General features: G+C 32.2%; 1 protein-coding gene across 3 annotated transcripts; it reads left to right on the top strand.

Moving 5' to 3' along the window:
- Positions 1 to 5,393: 5,393 nt before the first annotated feature.
- LOC129793403 (uncharacterized) lies at positions 5,394 to 25,846 on the top strand. Of its 3 annotated transcripts, XM_055833401.1 has the most exons (8): positions 5,394 to 5,581; positions 20,173 to 20,296; positions 20,476 to 20,561; positions 20,648 to 20,743; positions 20,834 to 20,983; positions 21,084 to 21,237; positions 24,480 to 24,635; positions 25,218 to 25,846. In XM_055833401.1, exons 1-8 carry the CDS (start codon positions 5,507 to 5,509, stop codon positions 25,280 to 25,282), a joined length of 906 nt encoding a protein of 301 aa, XP_055689376.1. In that variant the 5' UTR covers positions 5,394 to 5,506; the 3' UTR covers positions 25,283 to 25,846. The 3 variants fall into 3 exon arrangements, with proteins under 3 accessions (XP_055689376.1, XP_055689377.1, XP_055689375.1); XM_055833402.1 differs by lacking the exon at positions 24,480 to 24,635; XM_055833400.1 differs by lacking the exon at positions 25,218 to 25,846 and having other exon boundaries at positions 5,429 to 5,581; positions 24,480 to 24,987.
- The last annotated feature ends 419 nt before the right edge of the window (positions 25,847 to 26,265 follow it).

Below are 26,265 nucleotides of genomic sequence, written 5' to 3'. Positions count from 1 at the left end.
TAGTCCCGGAAATCGATACTTTTGAGTGTTCTCTTGTTGCCTTTTTTCGCATTCCGGGGGATACGCTTTTGTGCATAAAATGAATTGCTTTCGATTGGAAGTTCGTCTTTTATTTTCCCTAGTGACTCATCACATTGTTTATATGGTGGTAAAGTTTTTTCTGACTTTACATTAATGAAAACAAGATAATCATTATCACCACATTTCAAAAAATAAGCGATCTTTTGGTAGCTTGTTCGTTGGAGCTGGAAAACTATGTACAATACGATCAATGAATTCAATAATATGTGGGTGGATTATTCCTAATTTCGATCCGTGTACAAAAGTATTTGGCCTGTGTTATGCCAACTCACAGCCAATATGTTCAAAAAATGCATAAACACAGTTAGGTAAAAGTAAATACAAAGGTAAGGTAAAAATAAAAATATATTAAAATGCTTCACGGAGATTTGTTGCGCTTCGCTTAAACTTTAGTGAGAGAAAAAATAATGATGAAAGATTGATAATCGATAGACTATACCTCAAATATTGGTAAGATTAGATATAATTGGGTGTTACTGAAGTCATTTTTTGTTTTCTTTTTAGAATATTTCCGGCGGCAAATTCAAAAATTCGCAAAAAATGCATGAAAATTATATGGGGGCTATCTGAAGGAGGGCTTTAGGGGGGGGGGAATGAATATGACCACCTGAAATCGCCTAATATATAAAGATATATCCGAACACGACTGATTACCAAAAAACAGACCTTTCTTTAATATATAGAAGATATGTATAGATGCTAGTGTACCCGTGACCCCAATCATGTGTGAGAAAATTCTATTTGAATAAAACTTGTTATTTGTTCCTTTAGCGGGTAAAAAGAAGAAAAATCAGTTTTTATGTAGGGCGCTATGACGAAATTAAGGGGCGGAATCCCATACAACGCTTGCAACTCGTAATTGGGCCCTCTACCTCCATACCGAATTTCATCAGGCCGTTTACGAAAAGTTCTTGTCCCACAAACAAACTTTTCAGCTTTATATACATATACATATAAAGATAAAAAGAAGATGTGTAAGAATATGTCCTTGTTAGAATGGAAGCAATTTATGAAGTAGATACTTTAATATTATATACGATAAGCACACCAAATTTTATAAATTAAAATTTAAACAGACTTGAAATATTTTGTTACAATTATTCCAAGAGAAAATGTTCTTTAATTAGGACAGATTTGCATTTGTCGTTGATTTGAGTGCATAAGAATGACACAAAAAATTATAATTTCCAGTATCTAATAAGACTGTTGAACAGAGTTTCAGAATTTATTGCGCGAAATTTCAAGTATTTGTATATGTATTGATTAAGAAATGTCTGCTGGACAATCTTGAAACCAGACTGCAAAAATTTCTATGAGCTTTTGTGTTAGATGAGTAAATAATTAAAAGAGCAAAATTATTATCTTTTTTTTTAATTAATTTTCCTAGAACTTTAATGTTCTCTACTTTAGAAGCTTTAAAAATGTTCATGGTTGTCTATTTTTACAAAGTTTTATGTACATATTATTTTGATCGTAATTAAGGCTGTGGAATGAAAATTCGAGAGAAGAATTGTGTAGCAGAAATATTTCTTCATGCAACAGATGATGGTTGCCACATAACTCTAGCATTTTGCTGCAGAAAAGAAATGTCAGTTGAAATTTTCTTTAAGTAATTGTTTGCTATTCAATGAAGTGAAAGACTCCCTAATTCACCATAAATCTTGAACGTGGTTGATAGATTTTTTAGATATATTTTTGTTAATATAAGAAAGCGGGCGGTCTTCTCATTCATTTTCTCTTGGTGCAATGTTTGTTTCACTCATACAACCATTAAGCGACATGGAATCACTTAAGAAAATACATATAGAGAAAAAACTAAACTATAGAGAAAACTTTTCTTGCAGCACTATACAATTAAATTTGATAAATTGCAATATCTTTGTTAGTGCGACAGATTTACAGCACTTTTATGAAACTGCTATTATCGGCACATAATCCAAATTAGAGAAATTTACGATACCATCTAACTTTGCTAATTTCTCTCCATCCTTTTCATCGTCAACTTTCACTTTCCCGCGCTACTTTCCCTCAGTGCGTCCACAACTTTGAGACTTCATTAATAATTTCCTCTATATCGTTTGCAAAAGCTCATAGGAAAGAACTTTTTTTTTCTTATTTCCTAATACTCAATTATACATACATATGTATACGTCTCAAACTTTTCCACCTCACATAGCAATGAGTACAGTAGAAGTCCACATCAACTGTACTACTCTGATGTACTACTCTCGCGTATTAAAAATAATGCGCGAGAGTAGTACATCCGATTGTTCGTTGATGAATAAAAAATAAAACATAAACTTAACTTGTCATCTAAACTTTAAAAAATTATTTTGCTATTAAAAAACTAACTGTGAAAATTCTGCTTTAATTTATTTTTGTAGAACTTTGTTTTCATTATTTTTTTTCTAGGATCCTCGAATTTCATATGTAGTGTTTAAAATTTTACGTAAAATAATATCTTGCTGAATTTTTGTTTCCACCTAGAATCTCCTAATTACATTCTAAATCTAACTCAACTTAAGGCAATTTAAATTTACACCGGAAAAATATTCAAGTTAGATACATATGATACTTCTTGGTCAGGGAACATAATAACATTCACCAAGGATAATATTCATCATCGACGGTATCATTAAAATGAATGACGAGTGAAACGCAATTTCCATGTCGAGAGCACTTCTTGCTTTATATGCAAAATGATATCTTGCTGTATAAGAATTGCGTGGATATAGGGTTTTTTTTTGCACTTTCAGTTTGACATATTCTATTGTGAGACTCACCCCTATTCTCAAGTAGATATACAAGTAGGTACATAAAATATGTATATAGTAAATTCACACTTGCATGGTTTATATTGTGAACTGAACATGGTTTAAGCATTTCACTTTACTTTCATAATCATCTATATATACATGGTTGTACTGTACATTGCTCCTTGGTGCAATTATATTTTCACCAAATTGAAAAAAACGATGCACTACATCTCGTTGACATTTTGCTGCATGTACTAACCAACACAATATAATTTTTTTCTCAATTTATGTAAATGTACACATACACACGTGTTTCAAGTTTAATTTCACTTACGGCACACCTCTTTTAGGTATGAGGGTGTGTTGTCTGGCAGCTTTGGTGATACATTATGTACACCATATCTATTGAAATCTTCATGAAAGTGTAAACAGCACAATTAACATTTCATCTTAATGCCGATGACTCTCGGCATTTTCACTCTTCTAGCATATTACGAACGAACGCTATACAGAAAAGATTACACTCCTGCGTGAGGTGGTGCTGCATTTCAAGATTACATGCAGAATCAGTTGCTGCAGAAACTTTAATTCATCCTCAGCGATTTTATAGTTTGGTTTGTAAGCTATTCTCTCTGGTGGGAAAGCTCTTCCGGGTAGAATATATCCCATGAATGCAAGATGTTTATTCGAGTGAAAATGCTTTCACATCATATTCACCCTCCCGGTGTTCATACACTTTTTTTTTCATTTAAAGAGCTTTACTTCACTAAAGACCTTAGTGCTTTTAGCAACCTTTACGGAAGTTTAATGAGATTCACTTTCGCGTCATGATGAATTATTTTGCATTGCATAGGAGGGTACAACACACACATATTTTTGATCATACAAAAGTCAATTTGAAAGATTGGTTTTATCTAATACTGGAGGTCTTGATTAGGTACTTAGATGATTAAAAACAATTTTTTAGGCAAAAAGAATCCTTCTTTTCGATAAATTTAACCATAGCATTTCAAAGGAATTTGAATAAAACCTCATTCAATTAAAAGCAATAACAAATAAATTTAATTTTCTGAAATATGAACTTTGGAGAAAACTTCTAGGACTTCACTATATGATTTTTCAAACAAAAATACTTTCATCAAATATCTTTCAAGATGGAAATATGATTTTCAATACAACTTTTCTGTTAAAAGATAAGCTTGCATCAGCAATAAACTTGAAGAATTCATTTTTGAATTTTTGATTATGCTCATGAGATTTGTTCAGAAATGATAATATGTTGCATTGATCATGGGTCGTGAAATTAAAATGTCAGTACTATACAAAATCTTCCATTCTGCATATCTCATTCTCACTGAAAGTAATGACTTTCTCACATACACATTGAATGCATAGACGCCATAGCTCGCAATTGGCATGAGCTTGAAAAGAAAATTTAACAATTTTATTGTCTGAGCTACGGCTCTTTTTTTAGTACGTGGCTAGGGTTCACAAAACGACAGACCAAGAGAAAGTTAACTGATTCAGATGCTCTTCAAGTAGTCTACACTTGGGGTGCATTGCATACATTGAATGTTTTCCTTGTTTCTTTCCAGACCGTTAGAACGTTTCTATAATTCAAAATCCCCAATGCTCAAAAATATGTTTAAAGGATAATAAAATTATATGTATGTACATATGTAATTGAAATTTGGTACACACAAATCGCGGGATTCTTCTATGAAGACTCTGCAAGACACTCCCTTTGACCTTTTCCTTATACTCTAAAAAAATTAATAATCACTGAAAGTAAATGGAAATGATCAACACTTGTGTAAAGGTGTGGGGTTCCTTAATGGGATATCAAATTGTAATACTTGGTGTTGGCCACGAAGTGGAACACCAACTAATATCATGTTGAAAATCTCGGCCTGAAGCCACGAAAAAACAAGAAAAGTTTCACAAAAAATTTATTGTTGCTCCTAAATTGTTCTCTGGTAACGATAAATAAGGTAAGAAATATTAGTGCCTACGTGAAAATATAGTAAAGTATGTTTATGTGTGTTTGTCAATAATCTACATTGTTGTTTTTATCTGTTTAGCAAGTAGGTATACTTCTTTTCTTTCATGGTAAAATTAATGATTTCTTTTTACATTTCATAATTAAATGATTTCATTTATATGCCGTAGCTGTTATATTTTAAGAATATACCTTTTTTAAACAAATCTTTCATACTGCATAGGTACTTTAAATATTTTTAATCATACTAATAAATAGCGAAAATTGATATATCAATTATATATCATCAGAGCAGAAAATCAAACTCTATTGAAATTTACTGTCGTGAGCGGAAATTGATATTGAAAGCTCAATCACTTTCCATCTCTTCAATCGGAAACTTTTTCCGTGATTGTGATAAACTTAAGCATCGAGGGGTATCTCTATCTTCGTCATCTGGTATGTGAAAATTCGGAGTGTTCCGGAAAAACTTGCGCAATGCAAACTTTTCCCTCATGCCATGTGATGGTTCTAGAGAAATTCATAGTCGGTGTATATTATTCTTCGGGAGGTGTTTCAGTTCCGTGATGTTAGACGGGGTGGATGAACGTGGTCAAGTTTTTGTCACACTTGTGGTGAATTTTCCGAGACAATGTGAAATAAATTTTTGAATGGGTTTTGATTGTGCACCATGGCCATACTTCATTCTTGTTGTCTGTGGAAGTCTGTGCGAAAGGGCAGCTATGCCAGTGTCATTTACACCCTGGTGAGCTCTCGACGGCTCAAATGCCGCGATTTTTTGGTCAATGATATGAACATAGTTAATTCTGTAACATACATCGGCAACAGAGTTCCTATTTTGAATAACTATCATCAACGCTGGTGGGTGAATCCACAATTAACCACACGCTTGTGAAATTGTTCGCGTACAAATATTTCTCGTACAATTTCATTGTCGTCTAATATTCCTCCATTTGCTATGACTTTATGCAATGCGTTACCTGCCCATCCGACCCCAATCTATACCTTACACAATAATCTATATATCCATTGAGCTAAGAGGCATCCGTGGATGTAAAATTTAATCAAATCCTAAGTATTCATGTACTTTTCAGCACCAATTTTTTTTTACTCCACTCTCTCTGTTGTGTCGTTGGAATTAATGTACTTAGATATCTTTTGATGTAACATTGTGGATTATACATGAGTTTTGAGTAACATTCTTATTTTTTAAACTACAATCTTTAGGAAATCAAAAACCGCAAAATCAAGTTCTCTCAATGTAAATGGATTTCAATACATTATTATTATCAAGTTCCCTCAATACAATACGATCAAGAAATGTTTCAAGAATTTCAATTATTTTTGGTCGTTAGAATACGACCCAAAGTTTTGCAAAATATAGATTTGTCAGTAGGTTAAATAATGAGAAGATCAAGGGGTGTTTATCTGAATGAAAATCTTCGGATCTTCGGATTATTCGCCAAAGATTCGGATGATTCGCGAAAGATTCGGATTATTCGCCAAGATTCGGATTATTCGCCAAGATTCGCTTGATTCGCCAATATTCGGTTGATTCGCTAAAATTCGGTAGATTCGCCTATATTTTTGGTGCGCAAATAACACTTTTTAAGCAAAAAACTATAGCTTTTAAGTATTTCGCGTATTATAGACGTGCATAAACGTGTTTGTTTGAATTTTTTGAACTTGGTTTAAAATTTAGAACAACTTTTTTTGTAGTAAAAGTAGTAAAAGGTTCTCAATTCGACGGAAAATTCGATTCTCTAACTTCGGGGCAAAACTGTACTTAAAAGCACGTTTTATACATCACATATTTGCGGTGAAGAAAAGCTATAATAGCCTGTAGGCCGTCTAGCCTTTTTGTTAGTCAATATTTGTCTTATAATTAGTAAGACAGAGATATACGATTTGAAGCTTTCAATTTATATGTTAGAATAATATAAAATATTAAAAAAAATATTGTTTATTCATCTTCTATAGCAAAATACGTGTAAATTGTTTTTTAACACTTTAAATACCAAAAGGATCATAATACACTTTACTTAACTGCTATCAACCTGCTCATACAAATGTTGATTTAAAATTTTAGTTTTTTGAACCATTTAGATAAAAAATCTGTTCTGCCGTTTTCAAGATATTGTCATTAGATTTTTTTTTAAAAATTTTATCTCTTGTTTTACTTGTCTTAATTTGATTTTATTCAAATTGTAGCCTTAGCTTTTTTATAGCTTGAGGTTTCTGATGTTTTAGATAGTCACATAGCATTTCAAAACCTCAAAATGTCCAATTTGAGCAAAATTGTTCAAGGAGCACTCGAGATATGGCCTTACAATTTTTAAAGAATTTTTTAAATGGCGAAGTCTTCTAAACGGCGACATAGATTATAGAAATTGCCCCTTAAATTTAGGCAATATTTGTTTTTGATTTTAGCGTCTCTTACGGATGTTTTTGGAACTTGGAATGTTCTAGACATTTGTAGGGCTTCTTGAAACCTTTCATTTGATACCAAAATGGTCAAAATCGGTCAAGCCGTTCTCAGTTATATCGAAAAAACACTTTTTGCTTTAGACCGCCATATTTGCTAAACGGCTTAACCGATTTTCAAGTATGAATTATCGATGAAATCGTCTCACTGAGCTCTACAACATACTAAAATTTCAGACCTCTAGCTATAAGGGAAAGAGTTGGCGATATTTCAAAATGGCGGACGGCGGCCATTTTGGATTTTGAAAATGCGAAAAAATGAAATTTTACAGCCACATTTCTATAGAAAACTTCAGACCCGAAGTCTCTATCTGTTACCGTTCTCGAGCTATAAGGTAAATTTTATGCCACCACCGGTAAGCCGGTTGGAACAAAAATGTCACTCCAACTTTTTCGTAATGTGGGGTGACTAAAACACCTAAAATCTAACTTATACGAAGTTTGGACGCGGTCTGAGGTCTCTGAGGTAGTCAGTTATTCCGACATTAACTAATTATGAAGAATGTTGATCAAAATTCGCAAATATTTGTAAATATTTTCCAATATTCGCCAATATTCGCAAATATTCGTGAAGATTCGGATTATTCGCCATGATTCGGATGATTCGCTAAGATTCGCGAAGATTCGCCTAAAATATCCAAAGATTCGCCAGATAAACACCCCTTGGAGAAGATAGACTTCTTGTTTCATGTTTTCTTATGAACAGCAGTAGTGTATGATAAGAAATCTTCCACTTGCTTTGTTGCAGAGTAATACAAGATTTTTCAATTATTGAAAATCTTTAACTCGAATAGCATCCAAAATGAAAAAGCATCACTTTTTATATTATCTAGCGATGCTTAGACAAAATATACATATTATATTTGCAATTCTTCAGGCTAGAGGCATTTATGCAGCACCGTGTCACAAATTACATGAGGAAAAGATGGAAAAACCAATGCTAAAAACGCTAAACACCGTATTATTGTTAACATTCCTTGGAAAATACAATCGAAACTTGCATTTAAAATATTTTTCATTAAAAGGATCTGAAAGATTTCCAACGTTCTTTTTCGCTCTTCGTTGAGCCACTGCTGATTTTTTCTTTCTATAAAGAAGTGATACTCAAAAGACTAAAGTTTTACTTTAACTAGGATATAGTCTTTCAAATCGGAGTTTTTACATTATTATAATTAAAGAAAAAAAAATAACATGACAAAGCATACAGTAGGCTTCATGTTGTGAAATACCAACTCTCGCAACGTTCGCCTATTATTATATATATATACCTAGCTTATTCTTTGACTCATTTTTAAAGAAAAGTTTTGTAATTAAAATGTTTACGAAATGTTGGCTTATAATGTATTTTTTGTGCGGTGAATATAACAAAGTTGTGAAAACTTTTTAAAGTTTATTCTAGCGATGAATAATTAAAATTATTTTGGTATAAATATGTATAAATTTGAAATAAAAATGTATAAAAGATTCAGAGACCATAATAAAATTAACCTGGAATAAGATATTTGAATAATTCATCAAAGCTAGGTTTTCTCAGGCTCCTTTACTTAATCGTATACTTTCATTTCTAGAGACTTATCAGAAAAAGCTCTAAAGAAATCAAACAAAATTAATTTATAATGAGAGCTTAAGTACATGCATATGAAATTCGACAATATTACTAAGAATTTCTGAAAAAGACTTGTCATCAAATTAATTAATACCATTAAAAATAAATTTAATTTATATTGAATAATTTGAAGAGTTCAATGTTGAATTCAAGAGTTGAATGGGTTCAAAATTATATTATGTACATATAATACAAAAATAATACTACATACATATTATAAGTATACAAAAATCGTAAGATTTATGCAAATTACCAAAACAATTAATGAAACTTCCTAATTTTGTAAATGCATTTTTAGTTGAAAGTAAAATTTATTTTCACCTAATTCTCAAAACTATTTTATGTAGTTTTGTTTTTGAACTTGTTCCTTTTTCAAAAATTCAATTTCCCAACTTAAGTAACCAGGCAAATTTAGTCAAGAGTCTAGTTGTATGAAAAGCGTTATACAGTCATTGTCCGCTTAATCATCTCTTCTCAAGCATTAAAATTAGTGAGTGAGAAGAATTAAATCGAGAGATGATTAAGCGAGGTATGACTGTACCTCAATTTTCAGTATGCAGCAAAGAATGGTTAAATGGGTTAAAAGTTACGATGAAAAGAGAGTGCAAAACAATAAAATAGATTTCCATGAAAATATAAATTTCCTCCCATTTGATCAGAAAATTTTATTTGTGTTCAACTTATTCCTCTAAATTGGTTTGCTCTGCCCTGCATATACTCGCCTCTACTCCAAAGCTTAAATGATATTTTGTCATTAATTTTCTATTAATTTTCCAGTTGGTTAAAGTTACAGAAAATAACTGTTGCCAGCGGAATAAATTCGTTGGTTTTTCCTGAAAGTGTCAAAGACGCCTGATTGTGAGCGATTGAATTGGCAATTTGCTTGTGTTATGGAAATGACACAGTTGTAATGTTGTCGTTCTGATAAATTGTCAATGAGACTCCCACATTGCTGTAGCAACAGAATGAACCAATAAGAGCCAAAGAGCTCCTTTATGAGTAATTTTAGGATGAGAAATGATTGAAGGCTCCAACGGGCATATTTGAGCTATGGAGAAATATATTATGTTTTTCCGCTCTGTGATTTTTTGGCAAACCAACCTCATAAAAAGCAGAATCCATTGAACTACCCTGTTTCTGTAAGCCCCCTCTTTAAAAATAAAATTTTGGACGAAATTTTGTCGAAAAGTCACATAGAAGAAGTGGAAAATGAGGAGGAATAACGTGCTAAATAATTAGGAGCGGCTTTCTAGCAACTTATTTATAGGGCTGTTGCACCAAAAGAACGACAAGGGTGTGTAGCAAAAATTTGATTTTTTTTTACTTCCATGGGACTGTCTTAATGTTGTTCAACCTCCTCCCCCCCCACAGTTGAGTTGGGGTTTCGCGGCAGGAGTTCTAACGATGAAGTGGCAGGAGCTTTTGGCGCTTACATATGGGGTAGAGAGATTGATGTCAAACAATGAGGCAAATACGTTTTTTCTCCGTCCCTCAGTTGTCATCCCACGAGACGATTTTTTCCATTCAATCACTCAGATGTTTTTCAAAACCGCAAAGAACGTCAAGGGAGTTACACTTTAAACTGAGTTGAGGACTGATGAAAAAGTACTCAATTGGTTAAATCATACATACATCACTGTCAATACATAGTAGAATTCTATAGAAGTTTTTGGTGAAGAAAGATCAAAAGTTCGCAAATTGGCATGATTACTTTTAGGAGTAAAAATTATTTTCAAACATTAAAATACTAAATTCTAATCAATGGGCCTTATTCAGCGACCAAGAAACCCTTGATATCTTTGAATTTTGTAATTAAATTTCAAAATTTCTATAGGCTTTCTTGGTCGCTGAATAAGGTCCAATATTCTGCCATTTATCGAGAAGGCAAGAAATTGTATTTACTTTATTTCCTACGTCTTCTGCACGAAAAAAAGAAACCAAATTTTTATAAATTGGAGATAACAGGTAAGCTAGAGATAAAGTTATTGAATTAAACTTATTTTTTTTTCATTATAAGGCTTTAATGTTTTTTCACATTCAAGTATGTAAATCACAAGTCGTAAAAGCAGAGAATTCTATGCAAAAGCGATGTACATTATGTGTATGTATATATGTACATATGTATACCTATGTACTATATGTATTTATCAGTAATTTTCCTCTCTTGGAAAGCAAAATATGGGTAGAAAATGAAGAAAATAGCCGGAAAAATTTGTCATTAGATTCATGGAAATGCGTGGAAAATAAAATTCAAAGAAATATAAAATAAAATTTATAATGAGACAAAAAAAATATTACATAATTCAGTCTCAAAGTTTGATAATTAAATTAATGGGGATTCCATGAAAAAGAAGACAACATTTCAATTTAATGTAATAAAGTAATAATCGTAGGTACAAAAAATATTATTCTAAAATTATATTTTCTTCAACGTGATTTATAAAATTTGAGACTAGACTGGCACAAATTTCGATCTGTGTTTATGTATTGTTCTTATTAAAAAATCATTTACGCATAAATAATCGAAATATTTATTTGATTTTTACGAAAAGAAATCCCATATTTCATATACATGGATTTACATAATATTGATTTTATCCAATGTGATACCACTGACCTACTGTTGAGAGTTGATAGCAAAAAAAGAAAAGAGCAGAAAATCAGCAAAGTGGAAGAAATTGCACTCAATTACACCGTGTTTATTTTGGTATGGAATCAATCAAATTCACCAAGCAAACACACCCCAAAGTGGCCAAGCGTTGGTAAAGGAAATTCGAACAATTCATACTGAATTACTTTTTAACTTTGCCCATCTTTCTACATTACTTTTCTTTCAAAAATGGTTGATTTATATAGTATTTCACCATATGTAAAACACATAATTACCTGTAAATTCGACGCCCTCATTGTCGAGTAGGTAGTATTTTAGCTGTGTTTCTTTCAGACACAGCTTTTGTGTACCGAGCAAAATCGAAAGTCGTCAGATCGGGCTCAAACTTGGGATGAGCATGAATTAGGGTCCCCACATTCCAAAAAACGTATGCGCCAAAAAATTTTTTTTTCCGGCCGGCCGTCCGGCCGTCCGTCTGGCCGTCCGTCCGGAGTTCAGAGCTAAATTGCAAGAGAACGGTAATAGATAGAGACTTGCGGTCAACGGCAAAGTTAGTATATCGGCCTGATGTCGTCTGATTGTGAGGTCAAATTCACCCCCCCACCCTCGCGTCCGCCATTTTGAATAACCCCCAAATTTTGTTTTGCCTATATCTCAGCCCCTATTATAGCTAAAAATCTGAAATTTTTATATGTTGTAGGGGCCATCAAGAGCTTTCCAACGATACCTCATTTTCGAAAATCGGTCAAGCCGTTTAGTCAATATGGCCGCCACAATTTTTCATCGAAAATCGACCATAACTCGAAAACGGCTTGACCGATTTTGATCAACCCGGGGTCAAATGAAAGATCTCAACAAACCCTACAACTCTCTAGAACATCCGAAGTTTCAAAAGTGACCGCTAGAGGGCAAAAAATCAAAAACAAAATTTTCGATGAGTTTTCGATGAATATCTCGAAAACGACGACATAAATTTTTTTCATTTTTTGATATGTTGTAGCTGACCATATTATCTAGCTTCATGCCAAAAATGAAGAAAATCTATGGATCCGTTCTCGAGATATAGCCTTCCAAAGTTGGCATGTCATATCTCGGTTTCTACATGTCCGATCTTGATCAACTCAAGCGCAAATGAAAGGTTTCGAGAAACCCTACAAATGTCTAGAACATTGCAACTTCGAGAAATGACCGCAAGAGGCGCTAAAGTCAAAAACAAAGTTTTCGAAAATTTCGAACTCGAATTTTTCGAAAATGACGTCATAATTTTTTTTCATTTTTCGATATGTTATAGCTGACTTCAAGACCTTTCAAACAAAAAAAAATTTATGAAAATCTATGGATCCGTTCTCGAGATATGGCCTTCCAAACATTTCTTAGGGTATGACTTTTCAACTTTCCCCGACTTTGCGCGTATTTAAATTAATTCGCGTTCTAGTTTGCTCTCACAAAATTGGTACACTGAAAGAAACACAGCTCCCGTAAGCTTGGTCAGCTTACCAGTACATTTGTATTATGTTCGGTGTCTCCCACTACAAAAATAAGTACCTACATATTGGTGAAACAGTAAAATATAAGATCTCTATTGATTAATTATAATGAGAATGACGATGAAATTTGAAAGTATAGAAGTAATTCAAGAGGCTATGTATGAATTAAAATTACCGTTGCGCTCTCAATCCTTTGGATTAAAGGTCAAGATTATAGAAAAAATTTCAGATTTCAACTGAAATTAATTAAATTTATACCTATGTATATTTTAAATCAATAAAAGTGATTTGTTATAAAATAAAATATTTCATTAGAGCATAGAATCACCATATGACGTACAACAGTTGCTTGCAGTAGAATTGTTTTATTTTAATGAACAAACAGTAAAATACTTGGTGTTGGCCTCGAAGTGGAACACCAACTAATAATTTATTCATATAAATCATAAATCTGATAAAACATTGTACTTCTTCATACAAAAGGCGTTTGTATGTAGTCTATATAGTATTCATCGCGCGCTAATAATTCAAAGTACCAAATCCTTAAAATTAGGTTTACGTATATTATATAAGCCGAATACGCCATTCACTCATGTTTGTCCGATTCCGATTAGTATAAAAAAATGCCACCTAGTAGTAGCGTATATGGCAACACAAAGTATCTGAAATACTCTTGTGGGGTTAATCATTAATTTCGTTCGCTCATCCTCCATCAGACAGACAACAAAAAAAAAAAGAAAAATGCTTTCCCCTAAAATATGAATAGCTTCCTGTCAAATGTGATAAAAATTTCATTTTATCATCCTTATTTCCATCGAAATGGAAATCATATGGGTGCGCGTTTGTAAAGGAATTTGGGATTTCGGGTGGATTTTCTTTTTAAATTTTGTCACTCATACATAATATGACTGATTACCATCAAATCTGCATCTTCTTTATGCTTCTTTCCTTTATCAGTTGGAAAATATGCAGAAAGGTTAATCATTGTATGAAATTTATGTTGTATGTATAGCACTTTATGTGAGCGTCTGAGGAGCTTTCTCACTGAAGTACCATCCTCACAGCGTGTTGTCTGACAAAATTGAGTAAATATTTATATGATTCAGTTATTGTGTTTTCATTCATTCAACTCAGCATAATAAATTTAACCCATGCGGAGAAATTTAACAATATGTTTAGAAAAATTTCAATAGGATTTCCTTCCGGCTTTTCGGGAGCTTACATGTGGGATGAGAAGAAGTGAGGTGGAACGCCCTCCAGAATTGGAAGATTCCACAGTCGAAAGACACAAAAGTCGAGAAAGAATATAAAGAGAAGAGACATTGTGGCTTTTCCTCAAAATCACACCCAAACAAGGGTATATGTAATACATATAGATGTGGTTTTTCTATTCACGGAATTTCCACAAATATGTATTTTCCGACCCGGGAAAGAATTTGGGCAAAAGGGATAAAAGTAAGCGAAAATATCGAATCACAAAAATATAAAATAGAAATTATTAAAAAATTCCCATCCGAAGGTGGATTTTTCACTTGCATTATTTTCACATATTTTTTGTTCTGCACACCGAAGTTTCTTCCTCTTGAATACCCACCTGATTGTCAGAATTCTAAATAGTTTTAAAATTGAAACACCCCAAAATATCAAAGAAAGCTAAATTTCACGGCGGTGATTTTCATAAAATATTGTTCTTTGGAATTTTTAAAGGAACGTCCCTATATATCAGATAAAACTCCACCCTTAAAGATGCCAAACATTGCCCCCATAATGTGTCCATGACATTGAAGAGAGTTCGTCAGCAATGGGATTAAGTGGTGTTAACACAACCCTCTATTTGGCTCTTCCATTTTGAAAATTTAATTAACAGTTTACCTACAGACCAAAAATGGGATTTTTTGGATACACAATGATGACACGATGACAGAAGTGAATTCTGTTAATAGAACAAAATTTGAAATATACTTTATACACTTTTAAATGAAATTAGGGCCCAAATAAAATTTAGATAAATGTTAATTTCAAAATCGTTCCGTTTAATTTTAAAAATTCCGAATATAGCTGAAGGAGATGATCTTTAAAGGAAGATCCTATTAATGACAGGTGGATTTTTAATTTGATGTAGGTTTAAGTAAGTAAACGAGATTCTTCAACCGTTTTGTCTAAACATAGAAAAGTTCACAAGACGAACACAAAAAACGAATAAAAATACCAACTTGAAATTCTTTAATCATAGGCAATCTTTGTGATTTTTTTATGAGATAAATATGTTTTCTTTGAGAAAGCTTATTTTTTTTTATATCTAATAGAAAAATATTCATACCACTCTTCATTCTTCATTTATTTATAATCAATAAGAAAACATTTATATGGGTAAAAAAGAACGAATAGTCATTATGCGGAGTTTTAGAAACATTAGGTTACATACAAGTTTTTTTTTTAAATTTTCATGTCGGTATCTCGCATTAGGTTAAATTTTTTATAAACGTTGATTTTAAAATTTTTATTTTTTTTGTCTATCAATTTCTGTAATAAGCGTTATTAACCCGAAATATAACAAATAACTTCAAGTCCAAAAATTTCCCTAGGCCCTGTATAAATGGAATTATCCCTTGAGGATTGTGATGATTAATTTAAAAGTACTTATAAATGAATGAATTACACAGCATCTTCAAAATTGTCACATTATAATTATTACTTGGTCTGTTTTGTTGAAAATAAGTTTAGGAAATTTTTGATAACGAAATGAAATTATCACGCTCCTTTGAAAAGGTATGAGAGTTATATTTTTTTCAGACTGTTTAACCTTTCAGGTTCGTCTAAACTATTGGGACTATTTTGGAAATTTTGCTATTTATAGTCGAAAAAATTTTCCAACTTACGGATTTTCCAGAAAATCTTCGGGTCGACGTATGATCCAATGGACTGCAAGAGATACAAAACATGGATTTTGATATTCACATACATATATGAAGCACTGTGTGTCCGTGGCCAGTAATGTTACCTCTAAGATGCCTCGGAAGCATCTTGGAATGAACTACAAAGAGATTCAGCCTGACCAGAAGTAGTTTGGTCAGGATTTGCAGTGTCATCCCTGGTGAAGCTTACTAAAATCACACACCTTGGCACGGTTTTGCGGTCAATTTAGCACTTATTTATCGTAAAAATTAACAAAACTTAATACAAAAAGGAAGAAGGATATTTAATCCACTATCAGAACACATCCTGGCCAGGAAGTCACTCAAATCACTGAAAATCGTAGCTCAACCAGCCACTTCACCATTGCTGTTTATACGTATAATAACGCATCTTTACACGGTTTTGCGGTTTTGCATTTATTTATTGCAAAATTGAATAAAACTTAACAAAGTAGTAGAAGAGAACAACCAATTCTCCATCAGAACACATCCTGGCCAGAGATTCTGGCCAGGAAATCACACAAATCACTAAAATTCGTGGCTCATCCAGCCACTTCACAACACTGTTTATGTATGAGAATGAGCTGTCAAAAAATCCGCGTTTTGTATTCCTTGCTGGCCATTGGGTCATACGTAGAACCAAAAAGTTGGAAAAGCGTTTTGGAAAATTGATTCGACTTTCAAGGTTCCCATAAAGCAATTTTTCTTGATATTCAATTATATTTTAATCTATTATATAAGATTAAAATCGATTTAGACTATCGGAAAATTATAAAATAGAAAAAATTATGATTTTTAAAGGGCTGAAAATCAAGCAATTTTTCCCAAGTTTGATGCAAAAAATCGACTATATACAGGAATTAATTGGACGAATCAAAATATTATTTTGAATGGTTGATCCTTTAGCCATATTTACTGGTGAAGAAAGCATATAAAAAATATTAATAGAAGTATCCTTAAAAAATCATTTTCAGTTTGGGTAAGGGTATGATCCAAAAAAACGCGAAAGAGTAAGAACACCTACGAAAAGGAGCTCCACGGATAATTATGGTGAATATTGGCTCAATTTCAATTATTAGTTTATTCATCTTTTGGGACTAAGTATTTCATCTGACTAATGTGTCTTGCTGGATTTTCTTTAAAAAAAAAATAAAAAAGGGGGATGAGTGCTCCCTTTTTTCATAGAGTTTCAGCATTGAGGACAAAAAATCCGTAATTGACATTCAACTCATTCAATTTTGTTCACATTCACGGACACATCCCCTCCGAAATCGAGTAAAGAGGATGAATTTTAAGTGAAGATGGACACAGGGGAATTCTACCGTGGGGTGTGAGTTAGACCAAAAGCAAAAAACTTTGGGGTTGGTTTGTTTAAAAAATAAATGAATGCGGAATTTATTTTGATCCAAAAAAAATGCGGAATAAATTCAACATAATCCCAAAAAATATAATTTTCGTTTATTATAATTTAATGTGAAATTTCATATTTTCCACTTTCCCCACTCTTGATTCAATTGCTAGACAAATGTGTAGTATTAAACTTATGTGGAACCTAATGATACTATATTCTATGATATGGAACATAATTGACAATTTTCATTAAAATGATTAAATAATATTCTAATGTAAAAATTAAAGAAAAATTCAAATGTTTATTGACTTTATTAATACGTATACATATACATATGTACATACATACCATACATATTTACATATTAAATGCAATAGTTAAATGTTATATTGATTTTTTATCTGCTTTACAGTCTACGTCTTTTTTTTAAATAAAGAACTGAAGTAGTATCTACATATCGACGTGCCCGAAGATTATGAACCATATTCCTATCTTTTAACACAGGAGTATGGTTCATAATCTTCGGGCGCGTCGATATATATAATATGTATATTCAAAATGTTCCCTTAAAATTTTCCTCGTATCCACTTCTAGCTTCTCGAGGGTAATTCAGAAAATTCAGTGCGAGCTTTTCAAGTGACTTGCTCATCCACTTAAAGAAACTTAAAGAGAAGCTCAATGTTGATACAGCATTGCCAAAAGAGTTTTACTGATATTATATTCGTATAAAAATTATTATGCGTTAATCGTTGACAAAATTGATTTAAGAAAAATTGATTGATTGAAATCATATACGCATAAAAGGATATTTTTATATATGTACCTATCTATAACCATAATAACTTTGAATGAAGTACATAATTGCAATAATGTCTTCCAGAAATGATTGAATAGGTTGAATTATATTTTTTATAATAATAATATATAGTTTATTCATGCCAAACAGAATACAAGATTCCCTAATAGGCTATATATTTTTTATAACTTAGCGTATTTTTGAAAACAAGTCTTTCCATAATTTTAATGTAGTTTATTTGATTAAAATACTTATACATATACATAAGATTTGATAAAAACCACGAATTTGCCATATTCACATCGCAGTGTACGTACACACAACCTATATGTTTTTCTTTGAGAGGAACTTTCCTATTTACTGTCTATTTATTTATACATACATACAGTAATACATAATATGAATAGAATATATTATATTATATACATAATATATTTATATATTACACCATAAATATAAGTTGGTATAACTAAGCTATAGAAGCTGACAAAAATAAGTAAATTAAATTAAATATTGTACGTATTTTAGTAGTACAGTAGCAGAAACTCCTTCATTTCGAACCACTTCAAGACATTGAACTTGAAACATAGCATGAAATAAACAATTCATGTGACAAACTATCTCAATAGTTAATCATCATGTGAATAATTTATCCCACGGAAGCTGTGAGTGTGAAACAGTCCGTGGATGATGAGGCAATTGACTTTGGGGGTTCGGTATATTGACACTGGCAAAAGGTCGTGGGCGTAGGAAGTAATAGACAAGAAAAGAAAGCAATTTTCTGCGTCGTAAAATTATATCCTATTCTCCCAAGGGGGAAAGCGGGATGTACCTATACGTTGACGGAACGAGAGGTACTTTGCGACAGAGATGTTTGATCAATTCTGCGATAAATGCGCGATTAATTTTCTTCTGTAGATTACATACATATGTATTTATGCAATAGAAAAGGTCGAAAATTTTGTGTCACATTGGTTAAAATACATTACTACTGTTTCTCAGTGAGGGTTATCTTCTTAATATATTAATATACTACTACATACTCCGAAACGGCTTGACCGATCGTAATGAAAAGAAATCGATGTGCCAATGCAAGTTGCAAAAAGCGAACAAAAGGTATAATATGATTCTGCCCCCACCCCTCCTCTCCTTCGTAGAGCCCCATGTAAAAATCGTTTTTATTCACTTTTTTTATCTACTGAAAGGTTAGATATCGCCCCCCCCCTCTTTATAATACATTAGAAGTCCACATCAACAACAATCAAATATACTACTCTCGCGTATTAAAAAAAATAATGCGCCAGTGTAGTGCATCCGATGGTTCATTGATGTAGACTTCTACTGTATACACTTCCTTACTACAGCTTGAAATCGAATTTGCTCACACGTGATTCCCGCCAATAGTTATTAGGCTCAAGTTAGTTTAAAATACTTGGTGTGGCCAAGAAGTAGAAAACCAACTAATACTTAAAATTATTTAGTATTTAAAAATAAAAGAAAAAATCTACTGATCCTCTTTATTTTTAATAATATAATAGACATTAATCAGGACGAAAATAAAACGTTCCCAACATGCTATTAAACAAAAACCACCCACCTGGAACAAGAAAAAATCTCGTCACATGCCTATGTAAATCGCTTAATATACATATACATACTATAATTTTTAATTGAGCTTTACCATAGGGGATTGTTAAAGAAATTCATCTTTGTGGTAATAGCCACAGGCGGGGTATCAATGTCTAGAGAAGGGCGTGCCCATCTCACACAGATTTTAATAGATAAATCCACAAAGTTAGTAGCATAATACACCCCAAATCATCCCTCAAAACAGCGAAATAATGCAAATTACCCGTCTATAATTGATTAATTCTTGTGGGAAGTTGTAAAGTCATTAGTCAGTTTGCAAAGAAGGGCAACTTTCTACAATTCACTGATTAATTATCCATGTCTCGATGGATAGGGGGAGGAGGAGATTTCTTCTTGTGTTTTGTTCGTGATTTATATACCACAAAGAATGATGAATCACTGTAAAATCGGCCAGTGTTTTGGAGTTGAATTCATTTATCTCCTTAATCTCTTGCAGATCTATTTTTCTGCGTCATGCATCGTCGTTGCCGTCTTTCTCCACGATGAACGCAGCTACTTAAAGGGAGAAGTGGAGAGACCAAGAGGAGAAAGTATCCTCGAGAAAGAGGAAATTTCTCCGAGTAAGAAACATATTGGAAATATGTTTTTAAATTTTTAGGAATAGTTAAAAAAAATACATGCATTTCCATTGTTGAATACCTTTTTATAGTTGCATAACATAATATGCAATACACATATACATACATCTAATCTAATCTATACAAATATGTACATAAGATTTATCACGTTTTTTTTCTAGCGACTGTGATATTTAATATTCTGCTGCTGATCTGTGCATCTTGCGGCGTTATATCATCGATCCTTGTTATTGTTGGCCTTAGAACGGTTGGTTTTGTCTTAAATATTTCTGCAATGAGATGAGAAATTTTAATCGTTTTATAAAGATCTTTCTTGTCTTTTGTACCTTTCAGAACCAGAGAGAACTCCTTTTGCCATGGATATTCATAATGCTGGCTGACATTATTGTAGAATGCGCCCATTTTGTCTATTTAGTCATCTTGCAGACGGTAAATAAAACATTTTTTTTTCTCTATACTATTTACAGTACTAATTAATTATTTTGCTGTTCCTCTTTTACCCAAACTTTGGAAATGTAGCTCAAATTTGAACCACTAACAGCCACACTATTCACAATAGATTTCTTCATAATGTGTCTCAACATTTATTGCTTGCTTTGCGTTATATCGCAATATCAGGAATTTAAGGAGGGTCGCGGAATTGCTGAAACACCAAAGAATGTCTATGGCGTGAGTTCGTCTTTATTCGTTTCTTTTTCTCTAAGGGTGTGATTTCTATCCCGAAGATGTACTCAATTTTCTTTTCTTTGCTTTTTTGTATGTCTTAAAGCCATACCAAAGTGTTCGGTATGTTCCACCAACGCCATCAAGCACATGCCCCAACAGTCAACGACCAAACCATCGACACCTCACGAGCCCAACTATCTGTCCACATACGAATTGTACGATTATACCGGAAGAAACACAACTCAACGGATCTCTCGGTTTGTATACCAATACCTTTTTTTTTTAGAGTTGAGTAGCAATTCACAGTGTTCCTTCTTTCTTACAATTTTCACTTTTCCACACAAAAGAAACAACCAAGAAAGCATCGCATAGAAAAAGATTTAGATGGGTTTAGGATGGACCAAATAGGGTTGATATGTTAGAGAAAAGTATACAAGAAATCATATATGGGAGATCATTATATAATCGTCAGATTTATCCAATACGACACGACACAACGCATAAAATTGGTCGTATAAGTTTTCCCGCCAATTGGATATAAAATGTTTTACCAAAAGCCACTTCATAAGCCATCCATTAAGCCAGAATGTCACCCTAATTTTTTTAATAGAAAAATCTACTCAATTCACGCTCTACTTAACCAAATAAAATTGATGAATACTCCTTTTTGGTCATGCAAATTTATAGTCCATTAGAGAAATCTCTATAGGAATGTGAGTCGAAAACACAATAGTGGCAGACGAAACACTTTTAGCTGTGATTCTCTTTGATATAGGTAATAAAAAATATTGTATGTATTAGGTACCTAAAAGAAAGTTTTTTTTTAGCTTTTTTTGAGACAAGTTCTACATTTTCTCTGTACACAGCCATGTCGACTCACATTTTTAGAGTCAGAAAAACCATATGGGCTTTTGCAAAACAACTCACTATTGATCCGTTTTTTTTTATTATCCTTCTGAAATTTATTTCACTTCGATAAAATCATGAATTATTCATCAAACATTAACTTTAAATGATCCCAATTAAAATTGGCCAATAAATAATACTTTTTGTTCAAAATATTAATATTACATGTACATTATAAAAAAGATATTATACATAACAACAAATAAAAATATACGTTTAGTCCTGTATTTTGTTTTGCAATAAGTTAACCGAGTTAACAAAAATACCTTATTATCTTATTGGACTAAAAGTGTAAAAATCCAAGTTCCGATTTTATTTAATCTGTTCATTGATATCGTTGATTTTTAAACCATTATTGTGTGTACTTTAGTTACTTAAGGGGGGTCTCTTGGGAAATCTGTTAGAATTTACACATTTTTAATGTTGTCATTTTCTTGGGGTCTTCCTTAAACTTTGATATCCGATTATGGTTGCATTTGTAGCCTAGTTATTGAAGTATAAGAAAATCACTTTTCGCCATTTTAGGTGCGACGCCATCTTGTGGTTTTCCGACTTTTCCGCAGAACTGCCCTAAAACACAAAGGTAGGTTTTTCTCAGGATCTACTGGATGGATTTTGATGGGGTAAAAAGCAAATGAAAGAGGACATAGGGGAACCTGGGGTAATTCGGTGAATTTTTGGGAGATAATTTTTCCTGAGTTCCATGGAAATATTTGAGATTTCCCATGACAACTATCTTATAGCAAATTTTCCGGGCTACAACTTTGTCTCAGACGTTTTCTCTCTATCTCAACGGGAAAATGCTTTTTCAGGCCATTTTCCAAACCCTTCCGTATTTGCCTGTTCCAAAAATCCTGGGGTAAAATGGTGAATGATTTTCAAATGCGTTTTTCTTTGAAAATCCATGTCTGAGAGGTTATTGATTTGCTCTGGGATAAACATACCTGTTTCGATTGAGAGATTTCACTGCGTTTCGTAATGATTATTCACTTTTTAGTCCTATAAAATTGATAAAACACAAATTTTGTCGAAAAGCACTTCCATTTGTTTGTTTTCTACAACTTCCCGTCAGATCTGTGTGCAACAAAAACCCAGCGGACAAGGAATTTCATACTCGTAGCTACTTTGGTAGCAAAATCAATATAATAATTTATTTAATAAGGAGAAATTTTTTAAGAAAAATTACGAAAAAAACATTATTTCGACTTAATTAATTGTTTATATTACCTAATCTACCTAATACATATTATCTGTGAAGAATTGAATGGAATAAAAACATTGATTTTGTAGGGCGAAAATTTTGGGCGATTATTCCATTACGCGTCAATAGTAAAATAGATTGTAGAGAGAGAAAACACTATATGAGTGGAAGGAGGCAAATTTTTCACCATTTTACCCCAAAAAATATTCACCGTCTTGCCCCAAGTGCTACCTTTTAGTGAAAACTTTATAATAGAAAACTCGGAAAATTTCTGGAAAAAATCAGAATAGGTTTGTGTTCAGCAATAATTGCTTTATTGAAAAAATGCATTTTCATAATTTATTACACAGAATAAGATGGTAAGAATTGAAATATGGTAAGGTGGTAAAAGTAACTTTAGACATCGGAAAATTATTTTCCTCAATAAAATCCAAAGTATTCGTTCTACATGACTAAAGCTTTCTGGGATTATTAAGAGGTGTAAGAAGCACCTGTTAACTGAATGAGAATGATTAGGACAATGTATTTCATGAGATATTGAATTTAATTTTTTTCCCGATTCACCATTTTACCCCAGTTACCCTACCCGTGCAGATTTTGATGTACTAGAATTTTGAATTTCCATTCTGGGGCTGAGAAAAGTGGAAAAACGTCAAAAATATCTGAACAAAAGTCACATTTTTCCACTTTTCTCAGCCCCAGAGTGGAAATTCAAAATTCTGGTACATCAAAATCTGCATTGGTATTTCCTCTTTCATTTGCTTTTTACCTTATCAAAATCCATCCAGTAGATCCTGAAAAAAACCTACCTTTATGTTTTGAGGAAAATCTCAAGATGGCGTCGCATCTAAGATGGCGGAAAGTGATTTTCTTACTCTTTAATGATAAGTCTTTAAATGTCACCAACACTTGAAAACCGAATTTAAGAAAAACCCCAAGAAAAATTAAAATATTTAATTTCACCAGCTCTCAAAAGAGACCCCCCTTAAATAACATAGGTATATATGTACATTATACATATTATACAATTTGATATTGTTTTATGAACGTTTTGCGATTTAAAAAAAAATGACCTGTTTAGCTGTTGAGATTTTTTTGTAATCCCCCTTACCTTCCCCCCCATCTACCCCATTCACCATCTAATGGCTTAATTCTAATACGAAATGCACTCTTACTATAATGATTTTTCTACATTTTTGTGAATGTTTGTGTATATGCTGTAAATTGCTAACAAGACAAAACATATCTAAGAAAAGAAAACTTAAGATGGAATGCGAGGAATATTATTTGAAAAGATTGTGTTTGACATCACAATCACCCACTGATATGATATTTGCTGTTTTAGACAACGATATGGAGATAGGCTCATCATGCATCCCCTCCTTTATTTAGGTGTAATTCACATATCCTCCCCATTTCACCAAAGAACGAAAAAACAGTCGAAGCGACACGTTCAATTTCCCGATGATGCGAAATGCTGTTCCGAATCATCAGCATTGAGTGACGCAAATGGAAATGGTCACACACTCGTGATAGACACCCTGCCAGGTGACACATTCTATACACCAAAGAATTCCCATCTAAACGGGTTAATCATTGAGGAAAACGAGCTATTTTTTTTTATACCTATATTACATTTTTTTATTAAAAGACTGATCAAGATTTCAAGTAATTTCAAGTTTTTTTTTGTTTCCCTTGTACTTGAGGTACTAGCTCATTGTTATAAATTATTCTAAATATTTCGGATTTTCTCGAAATTGTTATGCATTACTTTTTTAGGGCATAAAATTTCTTGAAACTAGTTATTTAAAAATGTATGAAAATTTAATTATATACCTATCTCACTTTTTGTTAATTTTACGATTAATAAAATTAATTTATCTTTATTTTTAATCATCCATTTCCCTCAATGATTATCCCGTTTCTATATGTAGCATTTTTTGTTTGGCTCTTTTAAGCAAAATTATGTTTTAGATTGCACTTCTCAGATTTTTTATGTACGTACTTTTAACTTTGAATTTATGTATGTATAAATTTATGCTTAGACAAATTTGACTAATTTAATCGTATAAATTTAAATTCCAAATTTCATTTTGTCGCTTCATTCTGGATTTTCGAATTATATTTCAGAATATAGCGAGGACATACTCACTTGGCAGAATAATCAGCATGAGCAGCAGTGTGGCACCTACTGAAGAATTTAATGTTTATTTTTTTAGGGAAAATTATACGAATTTCCAATGAGAAGGACAAAAAATATTACGCGAGTCTTTGTTAATAAATTTCATCTCAAAACGGAGATATTTTTTTTTATTAAGTAACATTTATGCATTTAATATTAAAATAAAATAATTCATACTTGTGTATGTGTATGTAATTTTAAAACAAATTTGCTCTATTACTTTTGCAAGATGAGGTTTCACAACAGTATAGTGATCAATTTTCATTTATATAACTTAAAGTCAGATGTGTAAGAGGAACAATGCTATAAGTAATAGATTTGATTGAACGAGCTTATCAAGGAGAAAATGGCATGATTTGATGCGAACGAATATTTGTGAGGAACAATTTCAATTACAATGTGAATATATTGTAAAGGTAAACATGAAAAATTACACATTTTTTATTACAGTAAATATGGAAAATTATACCATATTCATTTTGATGACTAGTTATTGTACTAAAAATGCAATAAGCATTTTAAAGGAGGTATTTGTATCAGATAGATATAAATAAACGTATAATAAATCAGAAATAAACCATTATGTTTTTTTTTATACTAACAAAAGGCATAATTCTGTCCCTAGTTTAGTTTTGGTCAACTTTTGGAAATTTGATTGGTCATTTCTTTTGACTTAGTTTTTTTTAACAGAACTAAATTAACTTTTTGGAAATTGGCACTACGTATGCTATACCCATATCTTGTTTCACATTTTATCTATGTAACATTTTAGTGTTTTCATTTGACAAATAATACTTTGGTTCACTTCATACCTGAATTTATAGGGAATTTCCCATTGAATTTTTGAAGACATGAAATAAAATGGATGGAACAGTATAAAGCGAAAGAACGGTAAGTAAAACTTACGGGCTGTGATTCTTTCTTTGTCAGTGAAATGTGAAATTGACGGAAAATTGAGGATGGGCAAATTTTGAGGAAGGCTTTCTCGCGCACCGA

The sequence above is a fragment of the Lutzomyia longipalpis genome, chromosome 3, assembly GCF_024334085.1.
Source record: "Lutzomyia longipalpis isolate SR_M1_2022 chromosome 3, ASM2433408v1".
NCBI lineage: Eukaryota > Metazoa > Arthropoda > Insecta > Diptera > Psychodidae > Lutzomyia > Lutzomyia longipalpis.
This window is presented reverse-complemented; position numbering and strand designations above follow the sequence as displayed.